The 27,829-nt window shown below is 41.3% G+C and overlaps 2 protein-coding genes across 5 annotated transcripts in view; both read right to left on the minus strand.

Annotated features, from left to right (window-relative positions):
• Positions 1–27,755, minus strand: LOC103910999 (protein NLRC3). 4 transcript variants are annotated; one of them, XM_068220504.2, is made up of 10 exons: positions 27,583–27,755; positions 22,995–23,158; positions 22,641–22,811; positions 19,362–21,221; positions 14,903–15,076; positions 11,650–11,823; positions 10,673–10,846; positions 6,484–6,657; positions 6,360–6,406; positions 1–3,217 (listed from the first exon to the last, which is right to left on the minus strand). In XM_068220504.2, exons 3-10 carry the CDS (start codon positions 22,790–22,792, stop codon positions 2,697–2,699), a joined length of 3,276 nt encoding a protein of 1,091 aa, XP_068076605.1. In that variant the 5' UTR covers positions 22,793–22,811; positions 22,995–23,158; positions 27,583–27,755; the 3' UTR covers positions 1–2,696. The 4 variants fall into 4 exon arrangements, 3 of the variants coding, with proteins under 3 accessions (XP_068076605.1, XP_073804343.1, XP_068076606.1); XM_073948242.1 differs by having other exon boundaries at positions 22,995–23,118; positions 27,583–27,706; XM_068220505.2 differs by lacking the exons at positions 10,673–10,846; positions 11,650–11,823 and having other exon boundaries at positions 27,583–27,702.
• The window catches only part of si:ch73-170d6.3, a 108,783-nt gene that overhangs the window by 74,627 nt on the left and 6,327 nt on the right, over positions 1–27,829 (minus strand). The gene's annotated exons all lie outside the window — the stretch shown is intronic.

Raw genomic sequence — 27,829 nt, forward strand, 5'->3', positions numbered from 1 at the left:
TCAAAACATGGCAAAAAATATTTATTCTCATTACAATTTACTGAAACACCAAATATTAGAAGCAGAAGCAGAATTGAATCCTAAGGACGTTTTGATAAAAGGCACCTATTATGCAAAAATCACTTTTATGAAGGGTTTAAACACAGTTGTGTAGCAACAGTCTATGAATATAACCAGCTTCTAATGGTGAAAACGTAATGATATTTTTGTCTGCAGAAACACTTTGACATTCTAATTTGTAAATGTCATCAGAGGGGAAAAGCCCCGCCCACTAGTGACCATCTCTCCCTCATTAGGATAGAACATTAGCCACTATGCTGACACATAGGAATTTGCAGCTCCACCCCTTTTTGAAGAGAGTGCACAATCTCATTTGAATTTAAAGCGACAGTGACCAAAATGGCACAATTACAATCAGAGTTTCAAAGAGTTGTGCTGCCTTCACAATAGAGGCAGAAGAAGCGTCAAGCGCGAGTGATTTCCATGTTAAGTCAGTGTGAAGACATCCTGCAGTGCGATATGCACGAATGAGGCAGCGAGAATGGCGCGAATAAAGCGGCGCCAGTTGAGCGTTTTGTGCTATTGGCGTACTTAACACGCGTTTCGCCGCAAAATGCTTGAGTAGGAAAATCTGAACTTCAGTGAACATTCGAACCGTTAATCAGGAGCTTACAATCAGGATCTTGCTTTTGTGGGGGCGTCATTATAACCTGTTGTTGGTGTCTCGGGGGGGGGGAATCTTCCTGCCAACACCGACAAGAGTTGGACAAACTGGGCTCGGCTCAGTCGAAAGCACCGCTGAAAGCCTTCATCCTCCAGGTTAAGTTTCTGGAGAAGTCTATGAGCTCACAGAGCTAGATCTAGTGGACTCAGACACAGCTCCAAACGAATTGACGCTGTTTTTCAGCCTCCATAAAGCACATAAACATAGCTATTCTCTCTATAAATTCCATGTTAGCCATTTAGCAACGAAGCTAGAGTCATCGGGCAGACAGAAGCCCTGTCCATCACGCAAATCTGCGTCAATTGCTCTGATCCATTGCAGATTTGACGTGCGAATGAAGCGACTAAACTTAAAATGTTCAAGCATCTGTTTACACGTGAATAGCGCGATTTATCCACGCGTTCCGCGTCTGGTGTGAACACAGCATTATAAAACGTAATTTATGTTGTATTTTGAGCTGAAACTTTACATACACACTTATGAATGAAATAACATGACAAATGGCATGAAATAACTGATGGACACAAGACATATGGATAGGGTTGCTAACTGTCCCATACTGGCTGGGATATCCTCTATTTTGGGCCAATTTTATTTGTCCCATTAACCGACTACTATGCTGTGTTCACACTAAATGCGAATGAAGCATCAAGCGAGAGTGATTTACATACTGAGTCAATGCAAAGATGTGGACAGACATCCTGCAGTGGTATTCGCGTGAATGAGGTGGCACGAATGACGAGATTCATGCGAATAAAGCAGAGCGAGTTGAGTGTTTTGGCATTTGACGCGCGTATCCCGCGAGTTGGAAGATCTGAACTTCATTGAACATTTTCGCTGTGTTAACCAATCAGGAGCTTGCTCTTATAGGGGGCATGATTATGATGTAACGCCTGTTGTTGGTGTCCAAAGGGGAAATCCTCTTGCCGACACTGAAAAACAGTTTATCAAACTGGGCTCAGCACAGTCAATTTAGTGGACTCAGACATGGCGCCAAACGAATCTACGCTGTTTTTCAGCCTTCCTAAAGTACATAAAGCACAGCTACTATCTGAATAAAATCCATAATAGCTGTTTAGCAACGAAGCTATTGTCACCGGGTAGACTGAAGCCCTGCTAATGCCGAGCATCCACATCTATTGTGAAGTGAATTTGACGTGTGAATGAAGCGTGTTAATCAAAACGTTCACGCGTCTTGGCGATAAGAAGATCTCTGTGTAATTCATATCAATTTCCAGTGTAGCACATTTGTTACAGGAGTAACCAAGGAAACGCTGTTATTCCTGCTGTTTAATAAGCACCACTTGCTTACTTCCATACTATAAAGTATGCTAAAAACAGTATGCGAGCCAAGTAGTATGTCTGAATTGATAGAATTCGAGAATCAGTATGGGAGAAGTACACGGATAATCTTCCAGCGAGATTCTGAAGTGCGCATCAGTTGGACGCTATGCTATCCTATGATGCACCACGAGAGAATTCATGAATGGGAGTGAACTGAACGCAAGTCAGTCACATGATCATGACAAAATGGCGTATGTAGTACATCCGAGTGCCTTTCATGCTAACATTCGTACTGTAAAGAACGTACCTCTCTATCAGTCGAGTAGTACATTCAAATTGAAATGCAGTACCTACTGAATAGTAGGCGATATTGGACGCTGTCAACCTTCTTTTTCACATAGTCTGCCTGAGTGAACCTAAACTATGATGGAAACACATTTACAAAAAAAACTGAAATCGAAAGTGATGTGATTTGTTTGAACAGATCGTGTGATAACAAAAACGGGTGTGATGGACAAACCAAAGAACAGAGAACTTTATAAAACATCTGAAATGTTGTTGTTTTTTTTCTTGCAGTGCCTCAGCCAAAGTCTGTCATTAACGTGGTTCAGTATTATTATTATTACCTCCAGAACTGTCTTGACCATCTGCGCTCCCAAAGGATGCTTTTCCTCTCAGTGTTCTCAAGTCAGATCAGAGACAGCGAATGAAAAACTGTAAATCCAGCATAGAGTGGTTCGGTGAATGTGTTGCTGAATGTGTGCAAGTGTGTGAGCGTGTGCGTTTTAGACGCACTGTAGAAGGTCAGAGAGCCGGCCGCCTCGTCCACATACACTCCTAATCTATTACAGAAGTCTGAAGGGACACGAACGTCACTTGAATGAAGATCATGCCAGACAGTGAATCTCTCATTTAAGCAGATCAGACTCCAGGAGTTTTTGTTGTATCCAAATTCACAGGCACAACTCTCACCTTTCCTTCTGATTCCTTTATATGTGGCTGATATGATGGCATTTCCAACCCATTCAGCCTCCCAGTAACAGCGTCCAGACAGACTCTCTCTGCACAGAACCTGAGGACACCCATCAAATCTATCTGGATGATCAGCATACAGCTGAACATCTTCCCCACATGTTGCCTTTCTGTTTCCCTCGGACAGAATGAGACAAGTGTGTGCGGTGTTTGGATCCAGAGTGAGATCGCAGGCATCTGAACACAAGAGAACATTAGTAACACAGCACTACACGCATAACACATCATTAAAGTGTTCGTTCACCCAAAAACGTTCATCTTCAGAACACAAATTAAGATATTTTGAATGAAATCAGATAGCTCTCTGACCTTTCATAGACAGCAAGGGTCCTGACTTGTCCAGAAACCAACGCATCAAAAATATCCTCAAAACAGTCCACATGCCTTCAATAGTTCAATCAAAACTGTACACAAGTTTCTTCTTCTCAGTGTCAGTATAGGGTGCATGCTCCTGTGTTGCATTAGAGGTGTTCCCTTAAATGCATTCGTACTTTTTCAAATACACTCACTAGCCACTTTATTAGGTACACTTTATTAGGTACACTTGTCCAACTGCTCATTAATGCAAATTTCTAATTAACCAATCACATGGCAGCAACTCTCTGAAGAAGATCTGCTCTGCTGCAGTTCAAATTAAGCATCAGAATGGGGAAGAAAGCTGATTTAAGTGTCTATGAATGTGGCATGGTTGTCGGGGCACGGGCTGGTCTACTGGGATTTTCACACACAACCATCTTTAGGGTTTACGGAGAATGGTCTGAAAAAAAAAATATCCAGTGAGCGGCAGTTCTGTGGGTGCAAATGCCTGGTTAACGCCAAAGGTCAGAAGAGAATGGCCAGATTGGTTCCAGCTGATAGAGAGGCAACAGTAACTCAAAATGACCACTCGTTACAACCGAGGTCGGCAGAAGAGCACCTCTGAACACACAACACATCCAACCTTGAGGTAGATGGGCTACAGCAGCAGAAGACCACACCGGGTGCCACTCCTGTCAGCTAAGAACAGGACACCGAAGCTACAATTCACACAGGCTCACCGAAACTGGACAATCCCTTTGGGATGTGGTGGAACGGGAGATACGCATCGTGGATATGCAGCCCACAAATCTGCAGCAACTATGAGCCAAAATCTCTGAGGAATATTTCCAGTACCTTGTTGAATCTATGCCATAAATAACTAAGGCAGTTCTGAAAAGCAAAAGGGGGTCCCAACCTGGTTCTAGCAAGGTGTAGTTTGACACTGACGCCCCATTCACACTGGGCTTCAGCGTCAACGCTTGACTGAAGGCGTGTCTGAAGTTGGGGATGAAGCGATCGTCATAGAAGCGTCAGCCAATAAAATTCAGTCAGTAATAGGCCACTGTCTAGCTGGTGTATTTGCATACAGCGATCTGATTGGCTGACGCTTCCGTCGGCGCTTGAAAAGTTGAGCTAGTCCCAAATTCTGCAGCGAGCAACGCCTCTGAATCTGCGCCGACGGATCCACAATGCAGTTCGGCAACGCCTGACGTCACCCATTCAAAGTGAATGGGAAGCGTTGACACTGACGCCCCGTATGAATGGGGCGTGAGGATTCTCATAGCTTGATCAGATTTCGGTTGAGCCACGGAGGGGATATAAACTCTTTTGAAGATGTGTGTTGGTTTTTCTTTGAATTAGTTGGGATGGTTGCTGTCTAGGATCAGAGCCAGAGAGCTCTTGGGTTTCATCGAAAATATTTTTATTGTAATCTGAAGAGGTTTGGAACGATGTAAGTAATTAATATCGTAATTTTCATCTTTGGGTGGACTAACCCTTTTAAACGAATGTGTCTATTTTTGTATAGACTTACATTTATGTAGTCCTGCTGAAATTCTGCTGCAGTTCAAATTAAGCATCAGAATGGGGAAGAAAGCTGATTTAAGTGTCTATGAATGTGGCATGGTTGTCGGTGCACGGGCTGGTCTGAGTATTTCAGAAACTGCTGATCTACTGGGATACTGGGACTCCCCATTCACACTGGGCTTCAGGATCAACGCTTGACTGAAGGCGTGTCTGAAGTTGGGGATGAAGCGATCGTCATAGAAGCGTCAGCCAATAAAATTCAGTCAGTAATAGGCCACTGTCTAGCTGGTGTATTTGCATACAGCGATCTGATTGGCTGACGCTTCCGTCGGCGCTTGAAAAGGTGAGCTAGTCCCAACTTCTGCAGCGAGCAACGCCTCTGAATCTGCGCCGATGGATCCACAATGCAGTTCGGCAACGCCTGACGTCACCCATTCAAAGGGAATGGGAAACGTTGACGCTGACGCCCCGTGTGGATGGGGCGTGAGGATTCTCATAGCTTGATCAGATATCGGTTGAGCCACAGAGGGGATATAAACTCTTTTGAAGATGTGTTTAGGTTTTTCTTTGAATTAGTTGGGATGGTTGCTGTCTAGGATCAGAGCCAGAGAGCTCTTGGGTTTCATCGAAAATATTTTTATTGTAATCTGTAGAGGTTTGGAACGATGTAAGTAATTAATATCGTAATTTTCATCTTTGGGTGGACTAACCATTTTGAACGAATGTGTCTTTTTGTATAGACTTACATTTATGTAGTCCTGCTGAAATTCTGCTGCAGTTCAAATTAAGCATCAGAATGGGGAAGAAAGCTGATTTAAGTGTCTATGAATGTGGCATGGTTGTCAATGCATGGGCTGGTCTGAGTATTTCAGAAACTGCTGATCTACTGGGATACTGGGATACTGGGACTCCCCATTCACACGGGGCTTCAGCGTCAACGCTTGACTGAACGCGTGTCTGAAGTTGGGGATGAAGCGATCGTCATAGAAGCGTCAGCCAATTAAATTCAGTCAGTAATAGGCCACTGTCTAGCTGGTGTATTTGCATACAGCGATCTGATTGGCTGACGCTTCCGTCGGCGCTTGAAAAGTTGAGCTAGTCCCAACTTCTGCAGCGAGCAACGCCTCTGAAGCAGCGCTGACGAATCCACAATGCAGTTCGGCAACGCCTGACGTCACCCATTCAAAGGGAATGGGAAACGTTGACGCTGACGCCCTGTGTGAATGGGGTGTGAGGATTCTCATAGCTTGATCAGATTTCGGTTGAGCCACGGAGGGGATATAAACTCTTTTGAAGATGTGTTTTGGTTTTACTTTGAATTAGTTGGGATGGTTGCTGTCTAGGATCAGAGCCAGAGAGCTCTTGGGTTTCATCGAAAATATTTTTATTGTAATCTGAAGAGGTTTGGAACGATGTAAGTAATTAATATAGTAATTTTCATCTTTGGGTGGACTAACCCTTTTAAACATATGTGTCTATTTTTGTATAGACTTACATTTATGTAGTCCTGCTGAAATTCTGAACTCCCCTCCATGATCCGCACTGTAAAAAAACAGTGTTGATTTCTGAACTTTTAACACAATTAATAGACACACATAGACAGAGCGGTGTCTACGTACTTGAGTTTGTCCAGTGTGTAGTTTGGATCCTCCAGTTGTTCAGAGAGCAGCTTGACTCCTGAATCTCCTGGATGATTGTAGCTCAGATCCAGCTCTCTCAGGTGTGAGGGGTTCGAAGTCAGAGCTGAAGACAGAAAACCACAGCCTTCCTCTGTCACCATACAGCCAGACAATCTACAAACACAGCAATAGTCCAGATTACATTGGTTTATCAGACGGCACATCATCAGTAGTTTTTTTTACTGAAAGTGTTCATTATTTAGACTTTCGGTAACACTTTAGAATAACTATCCATTATAACTAGTTATTAGACCATTAATAAACTGTTAGTTAACAAGTTATAAATGACTTGTTATATAAAAGTTAATAGTTTGTTAATCATTTATAACTGTGCCTTATAGATGGCTAATAGATAACTTACAAGCTGTTAGTTAACAAGTTATAAATGACTTCTTAACTTTATTTTAATGATTTATAACTATACCTAATAAATTATTAAGAGATCATGAGCAAGCTGTTAGTAAATTAGTTTATAAAGACTTGTTAAGTATCAGTTAATAGTTTATATATGTTATTGGAACATTATTCTAAAGTTGCATCTATTCTTCATTTATTAACTGTTAGTAAATGAGGAGTAGTTGCAACTTTAGAATAACGTCCCAATAACATGCTTAAGCTTATAACTAATACTTAACTAATATATGTACTCACACTTTACAGATCAGTTGTTCATCATTTGTTAACCGTCTACTAATACCAGTGAAACTTTGTAGAACAGCAAATGGATGGAACAAGTTCAAGCTACAGAAATTTGATGTGATATTTCAAATATAAAATGTTTGTATCTTAACCTTGTTCCACTCACATGCTTTTCTGTGTGCTGTGTTTTACCAAAGAAGCTCCACAGATGAAATGTCGAAAGTTGTGTTTAATCTATAGAAACACACATACTGAACCATGACATGGTAGTACAGCAGTATACAAGAATACAAACCTATGAAGTGCTAAACATGAAAACAAAATAAATATAAATGTATTTTATTAAAGTTCTACAAAGTTTCACTGGTTTTATTAGATGGTGAACAACTGATCTGTAAAGGGTGAGTACATATATTAGTTAAGTGTTAGTTATTAGCTTAAGCATGTTATTGGGACGTTATTTTAAAGTTGCAACTACTCCTCATTTACTAACAATTAATAAACGAAGAATAACTGCAACTTTAGAATAACGTCCCAATAACATATATAAACTATTAACTGATACTTAACAAGCCTTTATTAAGTTATTTACAAACCACTTGTTTATGATCTCTTAATAATTTATTAGGTATAGTTATAAATCATTAAAATACAGTTAAGAAGTCATTTACAACTTGTTAACTAACAGCTTGTAAGTTATCTATTAGCCATCTATAAGGCACAGTTATAAATAATTAACAAACTATTAACTTTTATTTCACAAGTCATTTATAACTTGTTAACTAACAGTTTATTAATGGTCTAATAACTAGTTATGACAGATAGTTATTTTAAAGTGTTACCAGACCTTCATATAAAGAGAATTGAAGAAACAATGGCTAAAATTAGTGTTGCCAGATGTAGGTGACTGATTCCAGACCAAAAACTATCCAAAACTCGCTGAAATGCAAAAATAAAAAATAAAAAAATTTTCTTTAAGAATGAAAAGTGTGTGTGTGGGCGGGCGGATTTGTTGTGATGGTCACAAGTACAACAAAAAATGTGTGTCTGTGGGGGGGGGGGGGGGGGGGGGTGTTGAGGTATTACGGTCATTGAAAAAAAAGTGGGGGTTGAAAGTTGTGACAGTCTCGAGAACACACTGGAGGGCCTAAAAAGAACGCCCAAACACTGGCTAAAATAAATGGATTTGCTAATGGATATTTTAAAAACTAGAACCAAGTAAATACAGTTTTATAATTCATAAAACATTTATGTGTGAAGAATGTTTCTGATTCATTGGTTGTCATGGAATAATCTGTTCTCAGGGAGAGAGAAAAAAGATGATTTCATTACACAGTTATCAAGAACATTTGGGCCAAATGTGGGTGATAGCTGCACACAGATGTGGGCTAAACAGATATGGGCCAGATTATTACCATATATGTGTTGCCATACATTCAGAATAGGTGGGAATGTTCTTCAGGTTCACAGCTCCTTTTGCAATATGTGGGCCAGTTAACAAAAAACACATAAGATCCTACTAAGGTTCAGCTACGGGTGACATCGGTAAACATCGACTTCTGGCTGAGTTTGGGATTGCATTTGGAAAGCACGCGAAACTGAACACAGGTCTTGCAGACATCTGCCATGCCACACTTCAGCTGCCAAGACTTCTGTGCGAGTTTGACAATCTTCCCCCGTCATTTGCTTCAGGGGAGTGATCATTTGGCATTTGAGGTGGTTTTACTTAAATAATCATCATTCAATGTAAAGTTAGGACTCCTAGAGTGATTCGTCATTCATTTAATTAAGAAATGCGTCAAGTTGAATAGTATTTACCTATTTGAATGTAAACTAAAGCAAATGCAGCAATCAGGGTATGCTAAGAACCTGATCTGACATTACAATCACCAAATGAAGTCAAGAGTAGGTTAAAACTGTTCATTAGGTTGATGAAAGTAACTATTTACTATATATAACATATATGCCTAAAGCTGGGATTATACTCGTGCCTGGCGCCGCATCGCGCACCTTCGCTGACTGCGCGTGCCTTTCGCGAAACGGCCAAGGCTTTTATACTCACCACGTTCACCATTGTGATATTCTTTAAAACGACAGAGGGCGGTAAAAAGAAACCCACCTTAACATCAGACGGATAAACAGAGAAGTAGGAACTTTCCGGAAGTACGTCATATCATAATTTCGTTCAATATTTTTAAACTTATTATTTGTATTGTTTTTATGAATTATTTTAATGATTATAAGCATTTTTATAACCTTTAAGATTTTTTTAAATCAAACTTTGATGCATCACTTGCTTTTGTCCATATCTCTGACAGTTTTACCTTTTAAAGTTTATTACAATATTAATAAAAAGAAAACATGAGTTGCTCTACAAATATATTTTTATTACGGCAGGAATAAAATAAAAAGTACACTTACTAAAAAGATACTGATGTATTACAAATACGATCCAATAATATAGGTTAGTGTAAAAGCTATGACTGGTGGAAAAACATATTCTGTAATTGTGTATCCGGGTCTCCACTTTTGCTATGATTTCTTTTGGCATAAACAAACCTCTTTCAGGTTTTTTTCCAATTTTTTAAAACATAAACTTTCCTCCTTTCCCACTGCTGTTGTTATTTCTAGCAAATAATTATTGGTCATCACTTGCTTTTGTTCATATCTCGGACAGTTATACCTATTACAATTTATTAAAATATTAATGACAACAGAACATGAGTTGCTCGACAAATAAATGATTTGTTATCGCAAAAATAAAAGCAAAAAAGCAGACTTGCTAAAAAAATACAGATTATTTTAGATTTAGCCCGCTTGACAATTCACACATTACTGTCTGGCTAGTTTCTGTCCTATTCTTATGCTAAAATGGCAGTGATGGTCCAACATTCCTAACCAAAATCAACAATAAATCCCAGAGAAACAAGGCATCAGTATATCTATTCCTTTCCAGTTATCAAAAATAAAAATTTTGCGACTTCATTATAGTTTTGTAACTATTAAATAGTTTTTAACACAAAATTAAACAAAATACATCAGTGCAAAACCTATGACGGGTGGAAAAAACATATTCTGTAATTGTGTACATTTTGCCATGGCCTCTTTTGATTTTAATAAACGTATTCTTCAGGTTTTTCCAAACCTTTTAACAAAAACTTTCTCCTTTCCCATGGCTGTTTGCAATTTCTAGCCAAGAATTATTGATTATCTGGTTATCTTTGATCACGAGTCATAAGATGTGTGTTCAGTCCTACTGTTTCAGATCAAATCTCTTCAAAGTGTTTCATATTCAACTCAAATCAGTTGCGGCGCCGCGCGCACTCTTCGCTCGAGTCTCAAAAAATGCCCGACGCACCGCCAGCCGAAATCATGCCGTGCGCACCCAAAGCGAAGCTCGGCAAACTCCGCCATGACGTCACATTCGCCGCACGCACTCAAACGAACAAGCGGACGCGTCGAGTATAAACAAGGCTTTAGTCTTATATACCTGAGTATGTTGAGCTGACAGTGTAAACTCTTCAGTCCATCAGAGAGAAGCTTCACTCCTGAATCCTGCAGGTCATTGTTACTCAGGTCCAGCTCTCTCAGGACACAGTTTGAGGATTGTAGAGCTGAAGACAAACTCTCACAGCACTCAGCAGTGAGGTTGCAGGTCGCCAACCTAAGTGGTAGAATAAAGCAAAAAGGATTTTCACCCATTAACTCCTTTCCTCGCCAGTGTGCCACCATCACACTTATCCTCAGGTCTTTATCCTGGATTCCAGTTACATCCTGAATAGATGTTAAAGTATTATTTCTTGTCTATAATCACTAAATAGCCTAGGATACAGTGTTGTTTGGTGATCGGTAAGGGAAGAGCTGGGGCAGGGTGGGGTGTGTATGGCGATTGGTAAATGAGGAGCAAGGGTAAGTGAAGAGCGGGGGGAGGACAGTGGATGTATGGCGATCGGAAAGTGAAGAACAGGGGGCCAGAGTCACAGTGGCAGGTGAGATTGACCATCAGGCCACCGGGACATGTCCATCAGGCCTCTCTTTGGCCAGTCCGCCCCTGACTCAGACCATTGGGATCAATTAAATTAGAAATTCCAAGAGTTCAGTCAAAGCAGGGTGAACCCACCTTCAGCTACTATGCCCTCCGCTGCTGGAATCAGCTTCCAGAGATGATCAGATGTGCTCCAACATTAGGCACATTCAAATCGAGACTGAAAACACATCTGTTTAGCTGTGTCTTTACTGAATGAGCACTGTGCTGCGTCTGACAGACTGTGCTATTTACATAAACCTGCTTTGCGTTACAAAATAGTAAGGGGAAAAGCCTCATTTTGTACTCCAGTACTTTAAAAAAAGTTAAGGCTATCTTTGCTACAAGGGTGTCACAATTAATTTCTCTTAAACTTCTTTCGGATTTGTTTCTGTAGCTCTATTATTCGTTAAATATCTTATTGAAAACCTTATAAATCAAACCTCAGTATGTTCAGGTGACAGTGTGGACTCTTCAGTCCATCAGAGAGAAGCTTCACTCCTGAATCCTGCAGGTCATTGTTACTCAGGTCCAGCTCTCTCAGACACGATGTTGATGATTGGAGAGCAGAAGACAAACTCTCACAGCACACACCAGTCAGTCTACAACCTGCCAATCTAAAAAACAAGTATTTCATTATTAAAACCTGTGAGAACACTTATTTGATTACAAAAAACGCACATTTTGAACAATACTGCTTACACATTTTGTTTTAAGATTACGTTTTTCTAGTGCACAAGAATGTTGTTGAAGCGTCGTATAGTTATAGTTGAACCACTGAAATCACATGGGTGTCACAGTTGCAGATCGCTAAAGAACTACAAATCTGTCATGGAACTGGACTTCAAATCCCATCATGCACCTCACACACACACCAGTTCCAGTTCTCTCCCTGATTGCACACACACAACTAAAAACAAATCATAGACTGATCACATAGACTACATATTCACCTCTCTCTCACACACACACACACACACACACACATGGCTGAGTCTTGTATGTGTACCATCGCGAAGCATTTTCTTTGTCTAGTCCTACTGTGCCTTTAGATCATAGGTCTCAAACTCGATTCCTGGAGCGCCGCAGCTCTGCAGTTTTGCTCCAACCCTAATCAAAGACAGCTGATTCAAATGATCAAGGTGTTCAGGACTCTTGATTATTTGGATCAGCTGTGTTTGATTAGGGTTGCTGAGCTGCGGCCCTTCAGGAATCGAGTTTGAGACCTATGGTTTAGATACTTGCCTTTTTTCTTTGTTTACCCTGTTTGCTGCCTGCACCGACTTCTGCCTGTGACCATGACTACGCTATTGGATTACCTTCATTATATCGTTTGTTCCTGTTGACTATTGCCAGCCCGACTAAGCTGTTAATAAACTGCGTTTGGACCCTCACCTCTATTGTCACTCAACTCTTAGTGTTACAATGGGCTTTTTAGACAATATTTTGGTTTCTTTTCCCAACTTTGAACGTTGGGAAAACATAGACTACATAGACTAGACTACATATTAGACTACAGATCACATAGACTACATATTCACCTCTCTCTCACACACACACACACACACACACACATGGCTGAGTCTTGTATGTGTACCATCGCGAAGCATTTTCTTTGTCTAGTCCTACTGTGCCTTTAGATCATAGGTCTCAAACTCGATTCCTGGAGCGCCGCAGCTCTGCAGTTTTGCTCCAACCCTAATCAAAGACAGCTGATTCAAATGATCAAGGTGTTCAGGACTCTTGATTATTTGGATCAGCTGTGTTTGATTAGGGTTGCTGAGCTGCGGCCCTCCAGGAATCGAGTTTGAGACCTATGGTTTAGATACTTGCCTTTTTTCTTTGTTTACCCTGTTTGCTGCCTGCACCGACTTCTGCCTGTGACCATGACTACGCTATTGGATTACCTTCATGATATCGTTTGTTCCTGTTGACTATTGCCAGCCCGACTAAGCTGTTAATAAACTGCGTTTGGACCCTCACCTCTATTGTCACTCAACTCTTAGTGTTACAATGGGCTTTTTAGACAATATTTTGGTTTCTTTTCCCAACTTTGAACGTTTTAGGACTCTGTGTATGCAGGATAAGGGAGCTCTCAAATTTCAGCTCTTGTATTCAAAAGATGATCGAAGGTCTCAAGGGTTTAGAACAACATGAGGGTGAGTAATTAATAACAGAATATTTTTTTGGGGTAAACTATTTACCCTTAGTAAAGGTAAAAAAAAAAATTATTCAATAAAAGGTCAGAGAAATCTGCACAAAACTACCTTAATTATCTAATATAGGTCTAACTCTTTTAATTTAACTATTATCCAAATGTTGGCGAAAGGAACTCAGACCTTTGATCATTTAGTGAGAGAATTAGATTCAAGATGTAAGATAAAGACAATCTCAGCAAGCCATCTGTAAAACAATGGGCAGCAGTAGCTTTCCAGTCTATTAATATATTTCTTTTATATACCAGCTCCAAATAACTTTTGGCAGGAGTGCATGATACACAAAACCAAGTAAATATATGCATTCTTGTTTCTTTTTTTAGTATTTAAACTACTTTACACACTCACTATCATTCGGCTTAGTCCCTTATTTATCAGGGAATGAGCATTATACAGCAGAATGAATCACCAATTACTGGGAAACACCCATACATAGGAAAACATCTAATTTACATACGCACATACACTTATGCCTAGTTCAGACTGCGTGATTTTAGCCCCGATTTTGGCTCGCCGACAGGTTTTGAGAAATCGCCGACAAATGCCTGAAATCACAGGCGAATCGCTGCTCGTGCACGTGAGTGACGATCACACAGTATGAACGATCAAAGACGCGATCTGAGAGAATCGCCGATAAATCGGTGATGCCTGCGAGATATTTGGCATGCTAAATATCTGGAGCTGTCGGCGATTCAAATCATGCCGTGTAAAATGAGTTTTGACTGAAAATAAAATCAGCGATCGCCTACAGCCAATGAGAGAGCAGCTTTCACTTGTGTGTGTGTGTGTGTGTATAGCTGCTGCAGGCCAGCGGGAGGCTGCGGGAGAAGTTAAAAGCGCTCTTTTTCGGTTTATTTGGACCCACGAAATGGAGGAAAAACTAGTGGAGGTTTGACAGGACTCAGGAGCAACCGTGTCTGTTTGACGGTTCATACAGAAAAAAATTAGTTTATTATCAACGATGAGGAGAAATGGCTAATTCCCTTTAAACCCAGGTGAGCAAACATGTACATGTTCTACCCCATTAAAGGCTTCTTTCTCATTATGTAGTTATGAGAACGTAGTTTGGACGAAGTTGTCGGCGATTCTTCCTATAGTAAAGTCATGCAATCTGAAAGCCCCTGTCCCCGATCCATCTTGCAGTGTAAACAAAGCAGCGACGAAACGCTAGCCCAGATAGTCATGCAGTGTGAAAACATCTGTGACACGACTACTTTGAAAATCATGCAGTCTGAACTCGGCATTAGGCCAATTTAATTTATCTTGTTCACCTAAACTGGTGAACTGCACCCAGCGGAAACCCACATGAATACGGGGAACATGCAAACTCCACACAGAAAGGCCACCTGACCCAGCCAGGACTCGAACCAGCGACGTTCTTGCTGGAGGCCACAGTGCTAACCACTGAGCCTGAACTAGTTCATTTAAACAAAATGTTCGTGCTTTAGCATGTTTAAGTTAGATTAAATACATTTCTAACCTCAGTATGATTAGTTGACAGTGTGAACTCTTCAATCCGGCAGAGAGCAGATTCACACCCGAATCCTGCAGGTCATTGTTACTCGCATTCAGCTCGGTTAGTCTGGAGTTTGGTGATTGTAGAGCTGAGGATAAACTTTCGCAGTGCTGATCCGAGAGATGACATCCAACAAGTCTGCAACAAAGAATTTAAAAAAAATGCAAGGATTAAATAACATTCAACTAATATTCAACACAACATGCAAACTTCTAATACTAGAAAGACACTGTACAGAAAAGCTTAAATCCAGGGATCACTAATGCTGTGTTCACACCAGACTCGGCATGCGCTAATAAATTGCGCTATTCAAGCGTGAATAGATGCGTGAACATTTTGAGTTAACTCGCTGTATTCAAGCATCAAATTCACTTCACAATAGATGCGGATTCGCATCCTGGGCGGGGTTTAGTCTTGCTTAATGGTTAACATGATTTTTTATCGAAAGATTAGCTGTACTATGTGATTTAGGAACACTGAAAACCACCGAATAATCATTAAGTCCACTTGTTCCTAGATCGCACTGCAGGATGTCTGTTCAAGCCTTTGCGTTGACTTAACATGCAAATCACTTGCCCTTGGCACTTCATCCATGTCTAGTGTGAACGCACTATAAAGCCTACATGTACAGAATAACGTTTCCAAATAATTGTTAATTTTTCCTAGCATTTAAAAAATATATATGTCTACACAATGTTTTCAATAGGGGTGTCAAAATTAATTGTTTCATCGGTGCACCGCGATGCAGATGCGGACAATTCGGTATCGGTTCAGTAATAATCATAACCGGTTATTATGCACTGACGTCATTTATCTCCTATGCGCTCTGTCGCGAGGGAGGCGAGAGCGAAGTATTTCCAACACAGCCAACTCAGGGTCGGCCCGTGGCCTAGGCCACATAGGCAAATGCTACGGGCGCTGTGTGTCCAGGGGGGGCGCCAGAAATGAGCGCGGTTCAGTTGGTTTTGTTTTTGATAGTCCTGACACGCATTCAGTGATAGACGGCAATAACTCAAAAACCTCTTACCCTAAAAAGATCTAAAGTGTGTTTCCTACAAAAAGACAAAGCTCGTTATGTTTCTCAGCTGTCTTTCTTTTCTTTTTTTTTTTCGCTCGACATTATGAGCACTGCTCCGTTTAAGCCCTCGCAATACGTGTTTAGCCGGGAGAGCTGAGAGGAGCTCTTAGTAAGGGACCGTCGGAAAAGTGCTTCTTTTTTCGTTTTTTTTTTGCTCCACTCAGCACGAGCTCTCCCTGTTGCGAGGACTTAAGTGTGTGTGTTTGTGTTTGAATGAGAGACAGTGTGGTGCTGTGTGTCTGTGTGTTTATACAGACAGCTTGTTATTGACCTTATTCTCCGCAGACCAGCGGACGCTGCCATTTGAATCTTTTTGGCTTGAGACTTCCGGTCTCATTCACTTCCATTTATTTTTAGACATTAAAAACTGCTCGTTTCGCTGTTTAATGTTGTAAACTGATATTTCCTAGTTATATTATTCTACTTGGTCAGTATAGTCATGCAAACATTTGTTTGTAGAGCAAGTAGTTTGACCGTTTTTTGCCGTTTATTATTCCTTGTCATTTCTCCCATAGTCGACTGAAACGGAAGTTCTAAGACAATCGCGAAAACAGGCGCACTTCCGCATTTTAGAATAAGGTCAATAGCCTCCCCCCTAAAATAAAACACTGTACATGGAAAGCATCGTCAATGCACCGTGATGCACCGAGATATCGAATTGAACTGAATCGAAGGCATGATAATCGTAACCGAACCGAACCGTGAGACCAGTATAGGTTCACACCTCTAGTTTTTAAGCAATCATTGTTTACAAAAAGACAAGTGACAAGCTTGTATTAAGTATGCCAGGTCAGCATTTGTCACTGTCACTTTTTAGTTAACAGTATCTGTTAGGGTACTGTAATAGCTTACAACTGTAACATACAATATCATAACTTGACCATAGAATAAATGAATAATCAATAAAAGTGCTTGCAGGATTCTTCAGTAAAATTAAAGGACTGTCAGAGCCTCAAACTTATAATTTGCCCACAACTCTGACAATTTAAGAGGATAATCACATGAGCATGGGCTGTCATTATCAAATGGGGGTTGTGTTGTGTGCACAGGTAATATGATCTGCCACACATCTGCTGCGTAAGTCTACAGTATTTGTTCATTATCCTCTCAAAAAAGCAGTTTACCATGTTTGGCTTGTGCGCTTAGTTCTCTTTGTAACAGATTTGACAAAAGCAAGGCTTGTGCGCTTTCAAGGGTTCGATATAATAACCTTCATTTTTTACAACACTGACAGGGCACATATCTTTGCAAATGAAATAAAGTACTGACAGAGTTATTATGGTTTCAAACGCTGAGGTTGGTGGTAACATTTATCTTTAATTTTAAAGTGAGTTGACGGGGATCCACGTTATCCATTTGCTGCTAGTGGTTTGTTAAGCTGCGATCACACTACCCTTTTCTCTCCATAGACTTCCGGCAGACAGGAAACGCAAGTGCGTGCGAATTATGCCTGGTTTATACTTCTGCAACAAGTGACCAGCGTAACCCACGGCGCATGCAACGCGCGTGGCTGTGCATTCATACTTCTGCGCGCTGTCTCTGTTGGTCTGCATTAACACTTCCGAAACGCTAGTTGGCAGTGAGGTGTAAATGTTCCTCTGTGTCGAGTTTCTTCGCTGCTGTTTTGCTTTTCCTGAACACTTCCTGGTTGTACAAGTGACTCAAACTCGCTCATTTTGAGGCAGGAACCGGCGGACGTGCAACAACTTTAACTTTGAGGTAAACAGAAAACAAAACTTTCCATCCGGAGTTCCTTCACGGGACTCCACACTTGTAAACAATCGCTCGCGCCATTCGGCGGCTCTCGGTCCCGCCCAGGCTTGTCAGCGCTACCAATCCGACCAATCACAGAGCTTACGCTACGCGTCGTTGTGACGTGTAGTTACATTTTTTGAGAGGTGCACGTCAGTGACGGCGACGGCCACGGCGAAGGGCTATGCGTCAGCGCCGTAGCATACGCCGGCGTTTGACGCAGAAGTATACAGTAAATCAGCCTTTAGTGTCACATTTCGCTCAAAAATTCAAGCTTGGTGAACTCTGACCTGCGAAATCGCATCATGTAATTGCGAGAGACCAATAGAAGATCAAAACTTGACCTCTCTCTACAGAAATTTTAGATATAGACCAATCTCTTGCTTTATCAATGTGTAATCATATTGTTTTTTTCCCAACTCTTTTCAAGGCATAGCACGACTGGATTTCGCAAGCACAAACTCTAAATTGACCGTGACTTTGGTCGCATCAGTTGTTTCATCTTACATTGCTACTAGCAACCAGGTTTATCAAGTAACAAACCTTATGAACTGTAGAGACGTGCCCTTCTAGTAGAGCTGCACAATTAATCGTAAAAAGATCGCAATCTCGATTCGACCCCCTAGACGATCTTAATCCAGCATTTCTACGATTCTGCCAATCATATTTTCAAGTTCAGGAGAGAAGTCAAGGCGGCCGCACAAGTCTTTTCATTGTTTCACATACGTTGCTCAGTGACATTGACACCTCCAAATGATGTTGATTCACATACTGTATTTAAAATGTATAATTACACCTAAAATGTGATTTTTGTCTTCATGTTATGCGCCCGCGTCTACTTTAGTGAACAGAACCTGCAAATGTTGTGAGTAACAGGTAATATAGTTGTAAATAATATTCAGTTTGTGGCACAGTGATCGTTTGGGAGTCGTGCGCAATGTAGGAACAGCACTTAGCAGTCAAAATGAAACAGAAAGTGTGCACTTCGTTTAAATGATCATATCGCATTTTAGAGTTATGATTACGATGGCGGCTTAGCACACGTCTATGTATAATTTGCCAATTGTGTGCCTTCACTTTTAGGCTGTAAAGTGAAGTAAATCCACATTTTACTCATCACACTTGAGCAACAACCTAAACATACTCCACTATAGTTGTGTGTTGGTTTGCGTTTGCCTTTAATCCCTATAATTCGTATACGTCACTGTTTTCAAAGACTCATATTGGGGTGTTTACCTAAAAACAACATAAGCTTTTTTTTAAAAACTTCTATTTTCAGTCCCAAAACAATGTTGTTGTTTAAACCAGTGTTTCTCAACCACGTTCATGGAGGACCACCAGCTCGGAACATTTGCCAAGTCTCCCAAAGTTTCTTAACGAAACATGCCTGATTCAGATCATCAGCTCATTAGCAGGGACTAAAGGACCTGTAATGGGTGTAACCAACAAAGGAGACATCCAAAACATGCACTGCTGGTGGTCCTCCAGAAACATGGTTGAGAAACACTGGTGTAAACAGGCTAAATACATCAAACATTGGCAACTTTTGGTTAAGAACAACCACTAAGACCTCTGACTAGAAGAATTACTCACATAGCGGTTGCGCAGTTCATCACAGCTGGGATCAGTCTCTTTCTGCCCACATTTGATGTGTTGTATTTGCGTAGATCAAACGTTTCCAGCACCTCCTCCGACATCTGAAGGATATAAGTGATGGCTGAGCATTGTCCAGGAGAAAGCTTGTTCTCTGTCTGTTCATCTGATTTAACATACTCCTGGATCTCTCCGTGCAGAGTCTGATCCTTTACTTCAAGAAGACAGAGGAACAGACTGATGGATCTGTCAGCTAGGAGGCCAAAGCTGTCTCTGATTTTGTCTTTAATGTGCTGTGTAGTCTCCATGATGATTTCCGAGCTCTTCTCTGTGTGCGTCAACAGATCCTCTAAAAGTCTCTGATTGCTCTCCAGCGAAACGCCCAGGAGGAATCGCAGAAAAAGGTCAAGGTATCCATTTTTGCACTGAAGAGTTTTATTGACTGCAGATTTCAGAAGCTCACACAAAGAGTTTCTCTTAGATGCGTACCTCTCATGTTCATCATCAAGAAACAACTGCAATAACTCAATTTTCTTCGTCAAATGCGAGTAGAACACGCAGAAAGCGGCTAGAAACTCCTGAAAGCTTCGATGGATGAAGCTGTAGACCTTCCTCTGATGAATCACAGATTCCTCCTTGAAGATCTCAGTGCAGATCCCAGAATACACTGAGGCGTCAGTGACGTCTATGCCGCTCTCGATCAGGTCCTCCTCGTAGAACATCACATTGCCCTTCATCAGCTGTCTGAAAGCCACTTCAGCAAGTTTGAGGATCACTTCTCTGTTGGATTGCAGGTGTTTCTCTGGATCTCCCTCTTCGTACTTCTGCTTCCTCATGTTGATCTGAATCAGCAGGAAGTGGATGTACATCTCAGTCAGAGTTTGAGGGATTTCTGTACTCACATCTTCCTCCAGGAGCTTCTGAAGCACAGTGGAGGAGATCCAGCAGAAGACGGGTATGTGGCACATGATGTGGAGGCTTCTTGCTCTTCTGAGGTGGGAGATGATTCTCCTGGCTTGATGCTCATCAGTGATTCTCTTGCAGAAATATTCCTCCTTCTGAGGATCAGTGAATCCCTGAATTTCTGTCAGACGGCTGATGTATTTGGAGGGGACCTGATGGGTTGCTGCTGGTCTGGAGGTGATCCAGATGAGAGAAGATGGAAGCAGATCTCCTTTCATGAGGTTTGATATCAACACACTCACTGATGAAGATTCATTCGGATCACAAACGTTCTCAATGTTTGAAAACCTCAGTGTGATTCTGCTTTCATCCAGACCATCAAAGATGAACACAACTCTACACTGCTCATAAATCTTTGAGTCCAGATCCTGAAGCTCAGGATGAAAGTCCAGCAGAAGTCTGTGAAGACTGTACTGATGATCTCTGATCAAGTTCAGCTCTCGAAATGGAAGCACAAACATGAAATCTACATCCTGATTGGCTCGTCCCTCAGCCCAGTCCAGAATGAACTTCTGCACAGAGACGGTTTTCCCGATTCCAGCGATGCCTTTAGTGAGAACAGTCTTGATCTGGGCTTTCTCCTCAAGTCCTGGCTCAGCTGAGATTTTAAAGATGTCATTGCAGCATATTGGAATGTCTTGAGAGCGTTTCGTTCCAGGTGTTTTCTCCATCTGTAAAACCTCATGCTCTTCATTAACACCTTCGCTCTCTCCTTCTATGATGTACAGTTGTGTGTAGATCCTGTTCAGGAGGGTTTGATTTTCTTGTTGGTTGATTCCCTCAAACAATCTCTCATATTTACTCCTCATGCTGGATTTGTGCTGGTCTTTGACTCTCTGTAGTTCATCAGCCACTTGTGAACAAGACTTCAGCTGCGGGTTGCTTTCCTGGTTATCTCTATCCATACAACACAAAAAATAAAAGGATGAACAACAACATTTTCAAAAAGAGCAATGTGTGGCATTCCCAAATTCAGGTCAGACACAATAAACATCTTTATTAAAGACCCATATGCAGAATATGTCCAATGATAGCTTTAACATGTTTGATTCTTTATTACGTCCCTATGTGAGGAAAGTTGCAGGTTGTGTCTTTGCTACTGTCTGTTTTGTCGTCATCTTAGAGTGCACTTCGATTATCAGTGCTTGCCATCAATCATTCATGAGATCAGACAGATTGGAGGAAACGCCAACAGACTAGCGCCAACCATCTCACACTGGATGTTCACTATCAAACGAAGATGCTAAAGAATAGTGATGGGAAGGTTGGACTTTTGAGTCTTCGAACCTTTGAGTCCTAAACATCCACAAGTAGTGCAAACGTGGATCACAATAAGTGAGAACTATAATGCTATAAGAAAGAGAAACAAATATTTCCTCATCTGACAAGTCTTTAAGTTTGAGTGGCTTATTCTCATTATACTGACAGTCCCATATGCTTAACCAATGCATGCAGTTTGACCTTTCGACTCTTTGGATTTTTAAATCGTTCATCCAATATGTGCTCACAACGTTGAGCTCAACTAATCCAGTCTGAGCTGGAAAGGCTCATGATTGCCACCAAGTGACCTATCGGGTCTTCAGGTTTAAGAATAATTTGTCATCAGGTCATGTCATTTTCGCTTATCCGGGGCCGGGTCGCGGGGGCAGCAGTCTTAGGAGAGAACTCCAGACTTCTCTCTCCCCAGTCACTTCCTCCAGCTCCTCCGGGGGTATCCCAAGATATTGCCAGGCCAGCCGAGAGACATAGTCCCTTCAGCGTGTCCTGGGTTTTCCCCAAGGTGGAACATGCCTGGAACACCTCCCAAGGTAGGCATCCGAAACAGATGCCCGAGCCACCTCAGCCGACTTGTCTCGATGTGGAGGTGCAACGGCTCTACTTTGAGCTCCTCCTGGGTGACAGAGCACCTCACCCTATCTATAAGGGTGCGCCCTGCCATCCTGCGAAGGAAACTAATTTCGTCCACTTGTATGCGAGATCTTGTCTATTTGATCATGACCCAAATCACATGACCATAGGTGAGAGTAGGAAAGTAGATTGACCGGTAAGTCGAGAGCTTTGCCTTTCGGCTCTGCTCCTTCTTTACCACAACAGACCAGAATCATTTGTCCATCCTGAAACGACACCAAAGCTAAGCTTAACTATGCAGTCTGAGCTGCAATTGGTTTGTTTATGCCTCAAGTCATCAAATAGGGTGAGTTTACTTTCTCTGTGACCCTAGAAAACTTGAGGTGATTGTAACAATCTGAGCAAACATTTAGGGAGAAGGATTCAAAAGACTCAAGTACTTGACAGCAGACCTAGTTATTGTCTTACCTAGGTGTAAAAGTCCCTGGTCCATCACTGAAATTAGCAGGTTTTTGCATGGATGCATCACTCTTCAAAGACACACAGCTGGACTCTGGAGATGCTCCTCTCTTGTTCTGGCTGTGAACCGCATCTTCTTCTTTCTCCTCACAGAGGCTCATTTTGACTCACAGTGATCTCCTGTGATTTAAATAGTATTTAAAAAGTTAATTACGTAACCACTGAGCAAATCAACATAGGCTAATTCTGAAAATGTAGCCCTTTTGGAGATCGCAAATAATGTAGCCAAAGGTACATACGGCTGCATTTCGTCTTTAAAATGAACACTACAGGCGGTATGACGCCATTCCTTTTCGCGCTTACCAGCTGACCGCTTGCCTCCGTTTGGACAGCTCTTCCGCTGTTACCAGTTTGTCCAGTGGCTCGCTGTATACATCGGTGGACTTGTGATATGGAGTGGAGTTGACTGCGATGATGGGGTTCGAGTCTGAGTGAAGAATGGTTCCAGAAAGCAGGTAAGACAAAAACTGAAAATAAACAAATAAAAAAACAGGTTGAAAATGTGGTAAAATCTAAAAACATCAGGCAGCTGCAAGAGTTTTACTTTTTCTGGATTGCTTTTGAAAATACTTTCAGTTGGAGGGTAGGTAAAGGCTGATTTATACTTCTGCGTCAAACGCCGGCGTATGCTACGGTGCTGACGCATAGCCCTTCGCCTTTGCCGTCACTGACGTGCACCTCTCAAAAAATGTAACTACACGTCGCAACGACGCGTAGCGTAAGCTCTGTGATTGGTCGGCTTGATATCGCTGACGAGTCTGGGCGGGACCGAAAGCCGCACGAATGGCGTGAGCGATTGTTTACAAGTGTGGAGTCCCGTGAAGGAGCTCCGGATGGAAAGTTTTGTTTTGTGTTTACCTCATAGTTAAAGTTGTTGCACGTCCGCCGGTTCCTGCCTCTAAATGAGCGAGTTTGAGCCACTTGTACAACCCGGAAGTGTTCAGGAAAAGCAAAAAAGCAGCAAAGAAACTCGACACAAAGGAACATATACACCTCACTGCCAACTAGCGTTTCGGAAGTGTTAATGCAGACCGACAGAGACAGCGCGCAGAAGTATAAATGCACAGCCATGCGCGTTGCATGCGCTGTGGGTTACGCCGGTCACCTGACGCAGAAGTATTAACCAGGCTTAAGTCGGTCAGTCAGTCGACAGCGAATTTAAACAAGAAGAGCAGGTGCGAATGGCACTCGACAAAAACTGCAAAAAAACATCCCTCCTGGGAAGTATTTGGCACTCTCCAGAAATGTATATAGGGGTACGTTTTCAGAATGATCCCAAGTTGGAGAACAGGATGCACATCGAAAAAACTGATAATCATGTGATTTTACGTCTATACCAATATGCATGTCAATAATATCTTGCATATCTCTAGAAGACACTACAAACACAATACACTCAATGGGATCCCAGTCAATTCTTCGATGCTTATCTAATATTTTAAATCACGTCATTTATTTACTCTCCCTTATCTGGTTTTAAACCTTTATGAGTTTTTTGTTTTCTGTTGAGGTGCCTTCTCACCCACCTCGTTTAGTTCGGTTGTAATGTACCACAGTTTGTTTGACTTTTGGTGAGGTTCATTTGGGCAGGTGTGAAAGTGGCAGTCATACTCGGCTGCTCACCAAGAGTGGACCAAACAAGCGCACTGAGAGCACTGGCACAACTAAAAGAGGTGATCTCAGTTAGGCATGGGCTGGTATAAGATTCTGACGGTATGATAACCTCGGACAAAAATATCACGGTTTTACGGTATTGTGATTACTGCTCTAAAATATATTCTTTTTTAAATGTCTGAGAAAAAAGCAACACATTTTCCCCTTTTGAACAAAATCTATTTAAATTTTTTAAAGATTTAAAACATTTTTAGAGCAGTAAACATGTCAGGCTAAATAATGAAAATGAATCATTGACTTCTGCTGTCTACATTAGTTTTAAAAACACAGATTTAAAACTGCATCTTTCAATATTTTTTTCTGCTGGAGATGCTGTAGTCCTAAAAAAAAAAATCTAACACATACCCTAAAAATGGTATTCCAGAAAATGTTGGCGGTTTCAAAACCTTGACTTTTCCAAATTGCGATATACCTTAAAAATGGTAATCGTCTCATGCCTAATCTCGGTATGCTTTTAAACTAATCCTGGAGCATTTTGTTTGTGGTGAGAACATGAACTTGCACAATATTCACCTTTAATACCTCTCCTGCACAACATTGTTTCCGTCTCATGTAAAAGTACTTCTATAGCCTGTCTAATGTATATAGTTAAGTATCTTATAATATATGTTAGTGATGCATAGTTTTTTTTTAAATCGCTCTCATGTCTACTGTTGTGCTTGTAATAATGATTAATTTATGTAGCACCGTTGTCCTGTGAGACGCGACATCTCGTTTCTCTGTATGTCAACACATGTAGCGCAATGACAATAAAGCTCTATTTGACTTACATCTGGGGTATCCACACTTGGTGCTGGAGGCAGTGGCGTAGCGCAAAATGCTCTCAAAATGCCCCTGATGGGGGCGGGTGGGGTGGTGGAGGGATCACAAACTGAGGGGACGGTGAGAGTCGGTGGAGCGACGACGCGAGGAAGCGATCATAAATTGAGGAGCGAGAAAGGGGAGGTGGGGTGGAGTGACATTGCGGGGAAGCCTTCACAAACTGAGGAGCGGGAAAGGGTGGTGGGGTGGAGTGACGACGCGGGGTAGCATTCACAAACAAGCGGTGAGAGCATCAAAGTAGCCGGAAGTCATTCATTTTCAATGAGAATCGGTGGCGAGGAGCAGCGCGGCGCGTCTTCTCCGGTGTGGGCGTCGAGGAGGACTTGAAATCAAGTCAACTTTATGGTACTTGTGACACGGTTCGGCAGCAAGCAATCAGAATGAAGTAGTCAACCGCTTGAGAGGAGTTCAGAGAACACGGACCTGTGAACTTTGGTTCTGACCACAGTTGTTCCCAGGGGTTTGATTATTGCGGTTGCCGGATTTTCAATTATTGATCATCGCGACGAGGCAGGGCCCCCTAATCTGGCAGGAGGGCTGGTATCCTGGAGAGTTTAGCTCCAATCCTAATCAAACACACCTGAACAAGCTAATCAATCTCTTACTAGGTATTCTAGAAACTTCCAGGCAGGTGTGTTGAAGCAAGTTAGAGGACACCGGCTTTCCAGAACCGACTTTGGACACCCCTGACTTAAAATCGACCTCAAACAGACCCAAATGCTTAGCTTTATTGGACTAAACCAGCTTCAGTAGAGTTTTTGACACTTTATCGTACTGAAACAGTTGAAAAATGCTACAACAGCTTTGGTCCGAAGCAAAGTAAACGTACTACAAATGCTGGACCTCAATAATAGGGAGAGAATATTATTTCACTTATTTCAATATGATTTCACTGTTTAAAGTTTGCAAATAATACTTTAAAGAAATTATATTATTAAGGGGAAAGTCCGAATGTGTGAATATAAAACCAACTTTACCTCTATTGTAGAACAATTGGTTTCTGCTTGATTTAAATTTCATCCGCCTTAAATCGTACTTTGCATCTATGTTGTGATCCTGTTAACTATTTGCAACACTTGTTTGATTGTTCTGTTATCTCACCACAATATTTGTGGAATTCTTCTAAAATATCTGATTCGTCAGATTCAGTTCCTTTCGGCCTTTGTTTGTAGAACAAAGTCAATTGTGTCTGTCAATGTGAATTGTAACTTACACACGTCTTATTGGGTCGAGGCAGTGGCGCAGTAGGTAGTGCTATCGCCTCACAGCAAGAAGGTCGCTTTGGCGCTGGTTCGAACCTCGGCTCAGTTGGCGTTTCTGTGTGGAGTTTGCATGTTCTCCCTGCCTTCGCGTAGGTTTCCTCCGGGTGCTCTGGTTTCCCCCACAGTCCAAAGACATGCGGTACAGGTGTATTGGGTAGGCTAAATTGTCCGTAGTGTATGTGTGTGGATGTTTCCCAGAGATGGGTTGCGGCTGGAAGGGCATCCGCTGCGTAAAAACTTGCTGGATAAGTTGGCGGTTCATTCCGCTGTGGCGACCCCGGATTAATAAAGGGGCTAAGCCGACAAGAAAATGAATGAATGACACGTCTTATTTTTAAGTAAATAACACATTTGTAACGTGATAATTAATATTACCCTAGTTTTACACCTTGTGGATTTAAGTGTAAACGTTATAGAGGTAAAGTTGGTTTTATATTCGCACATTCTGACTTTCCCCTTAATAATATAATTTCATAAAAGTATTATTTGCAAACTCTAAATAGCGAAATCATGTTAGCAGCCAATGACTATCAAAGTACAACATTGTTCATAGTCAAATAGACAGTGCTAATGTTGTTTTCAAGTCACACTTGCTTGCTAATTCCAATAGAATATTCAAAGTAACATGGTAAACAATATAGAGACTTCTAAATGAACGAATGGGCTAATATAAAACCAATTACCTCTATGTAAACATTAGAGTTGTTTGCTTTAAACGTATTTGTAGCTTTATAGCTATATATTTTGTTTGTAAAATCATTAAATGTTGTTTAATAAACTGGTACACATAGCAATTAAATTACCTGATAGTAGTTGATATATTCAAATAAAGAAAACTAGCCTAGCATCGTGTTAAAGTTAGGTAAACACGACAATTATGATAAGCAATTGTCATAAGTGAGTAATTATCTCGATTAAAAATCATCTGAATATCACTTATTTTCAACTTTAGGTAAGCAAACCACGCGTTTTGAGATTTATTTACCCGTTTTGTTTTATAGTTTAACTTCTGAGCAAAACCATACCAGATCAACATAGATGAACGCCATTTCAGTGCCACGAAAAACATCGACTGTGCATTGATTCTGTGCTAGTTTGCTATCGTGTAAATTATTTTAAAGGACACAACTTACCAGGAGAATGCGTAGGTTTACATCTAAAATGGATCCTTTACTGACAAAGACGCTTTCGCTTTCTATTTGAAGTCAGCTTCCGCTTTGGGACGGTTATCTCTCTTTGACGCTCATGACGTTACACACACACACACGCAGAGAGACAGAGAGAGAGAGAAAGAATTAATTGAATCGTTGTAAATATACTGATTATTATTGTTGTTTTTATTACTGTTTTATCCTAAAATGTTAATGCTAAAGGTTTTCT

Source organism: Danio rerio, chromosome 4, assembly GCF_049306965.1.
Source record: "Danio rerio strain Tuebingen ecotype United States chromosome 4, GRCz12tu, whole genome shotgun sequence".
Taxonomy (NCBI): Eukaryota; Metazoa; Chordata; class Actinopteri; order Cypriniformes; family Danionidae; genus Danio; species Danio rerio.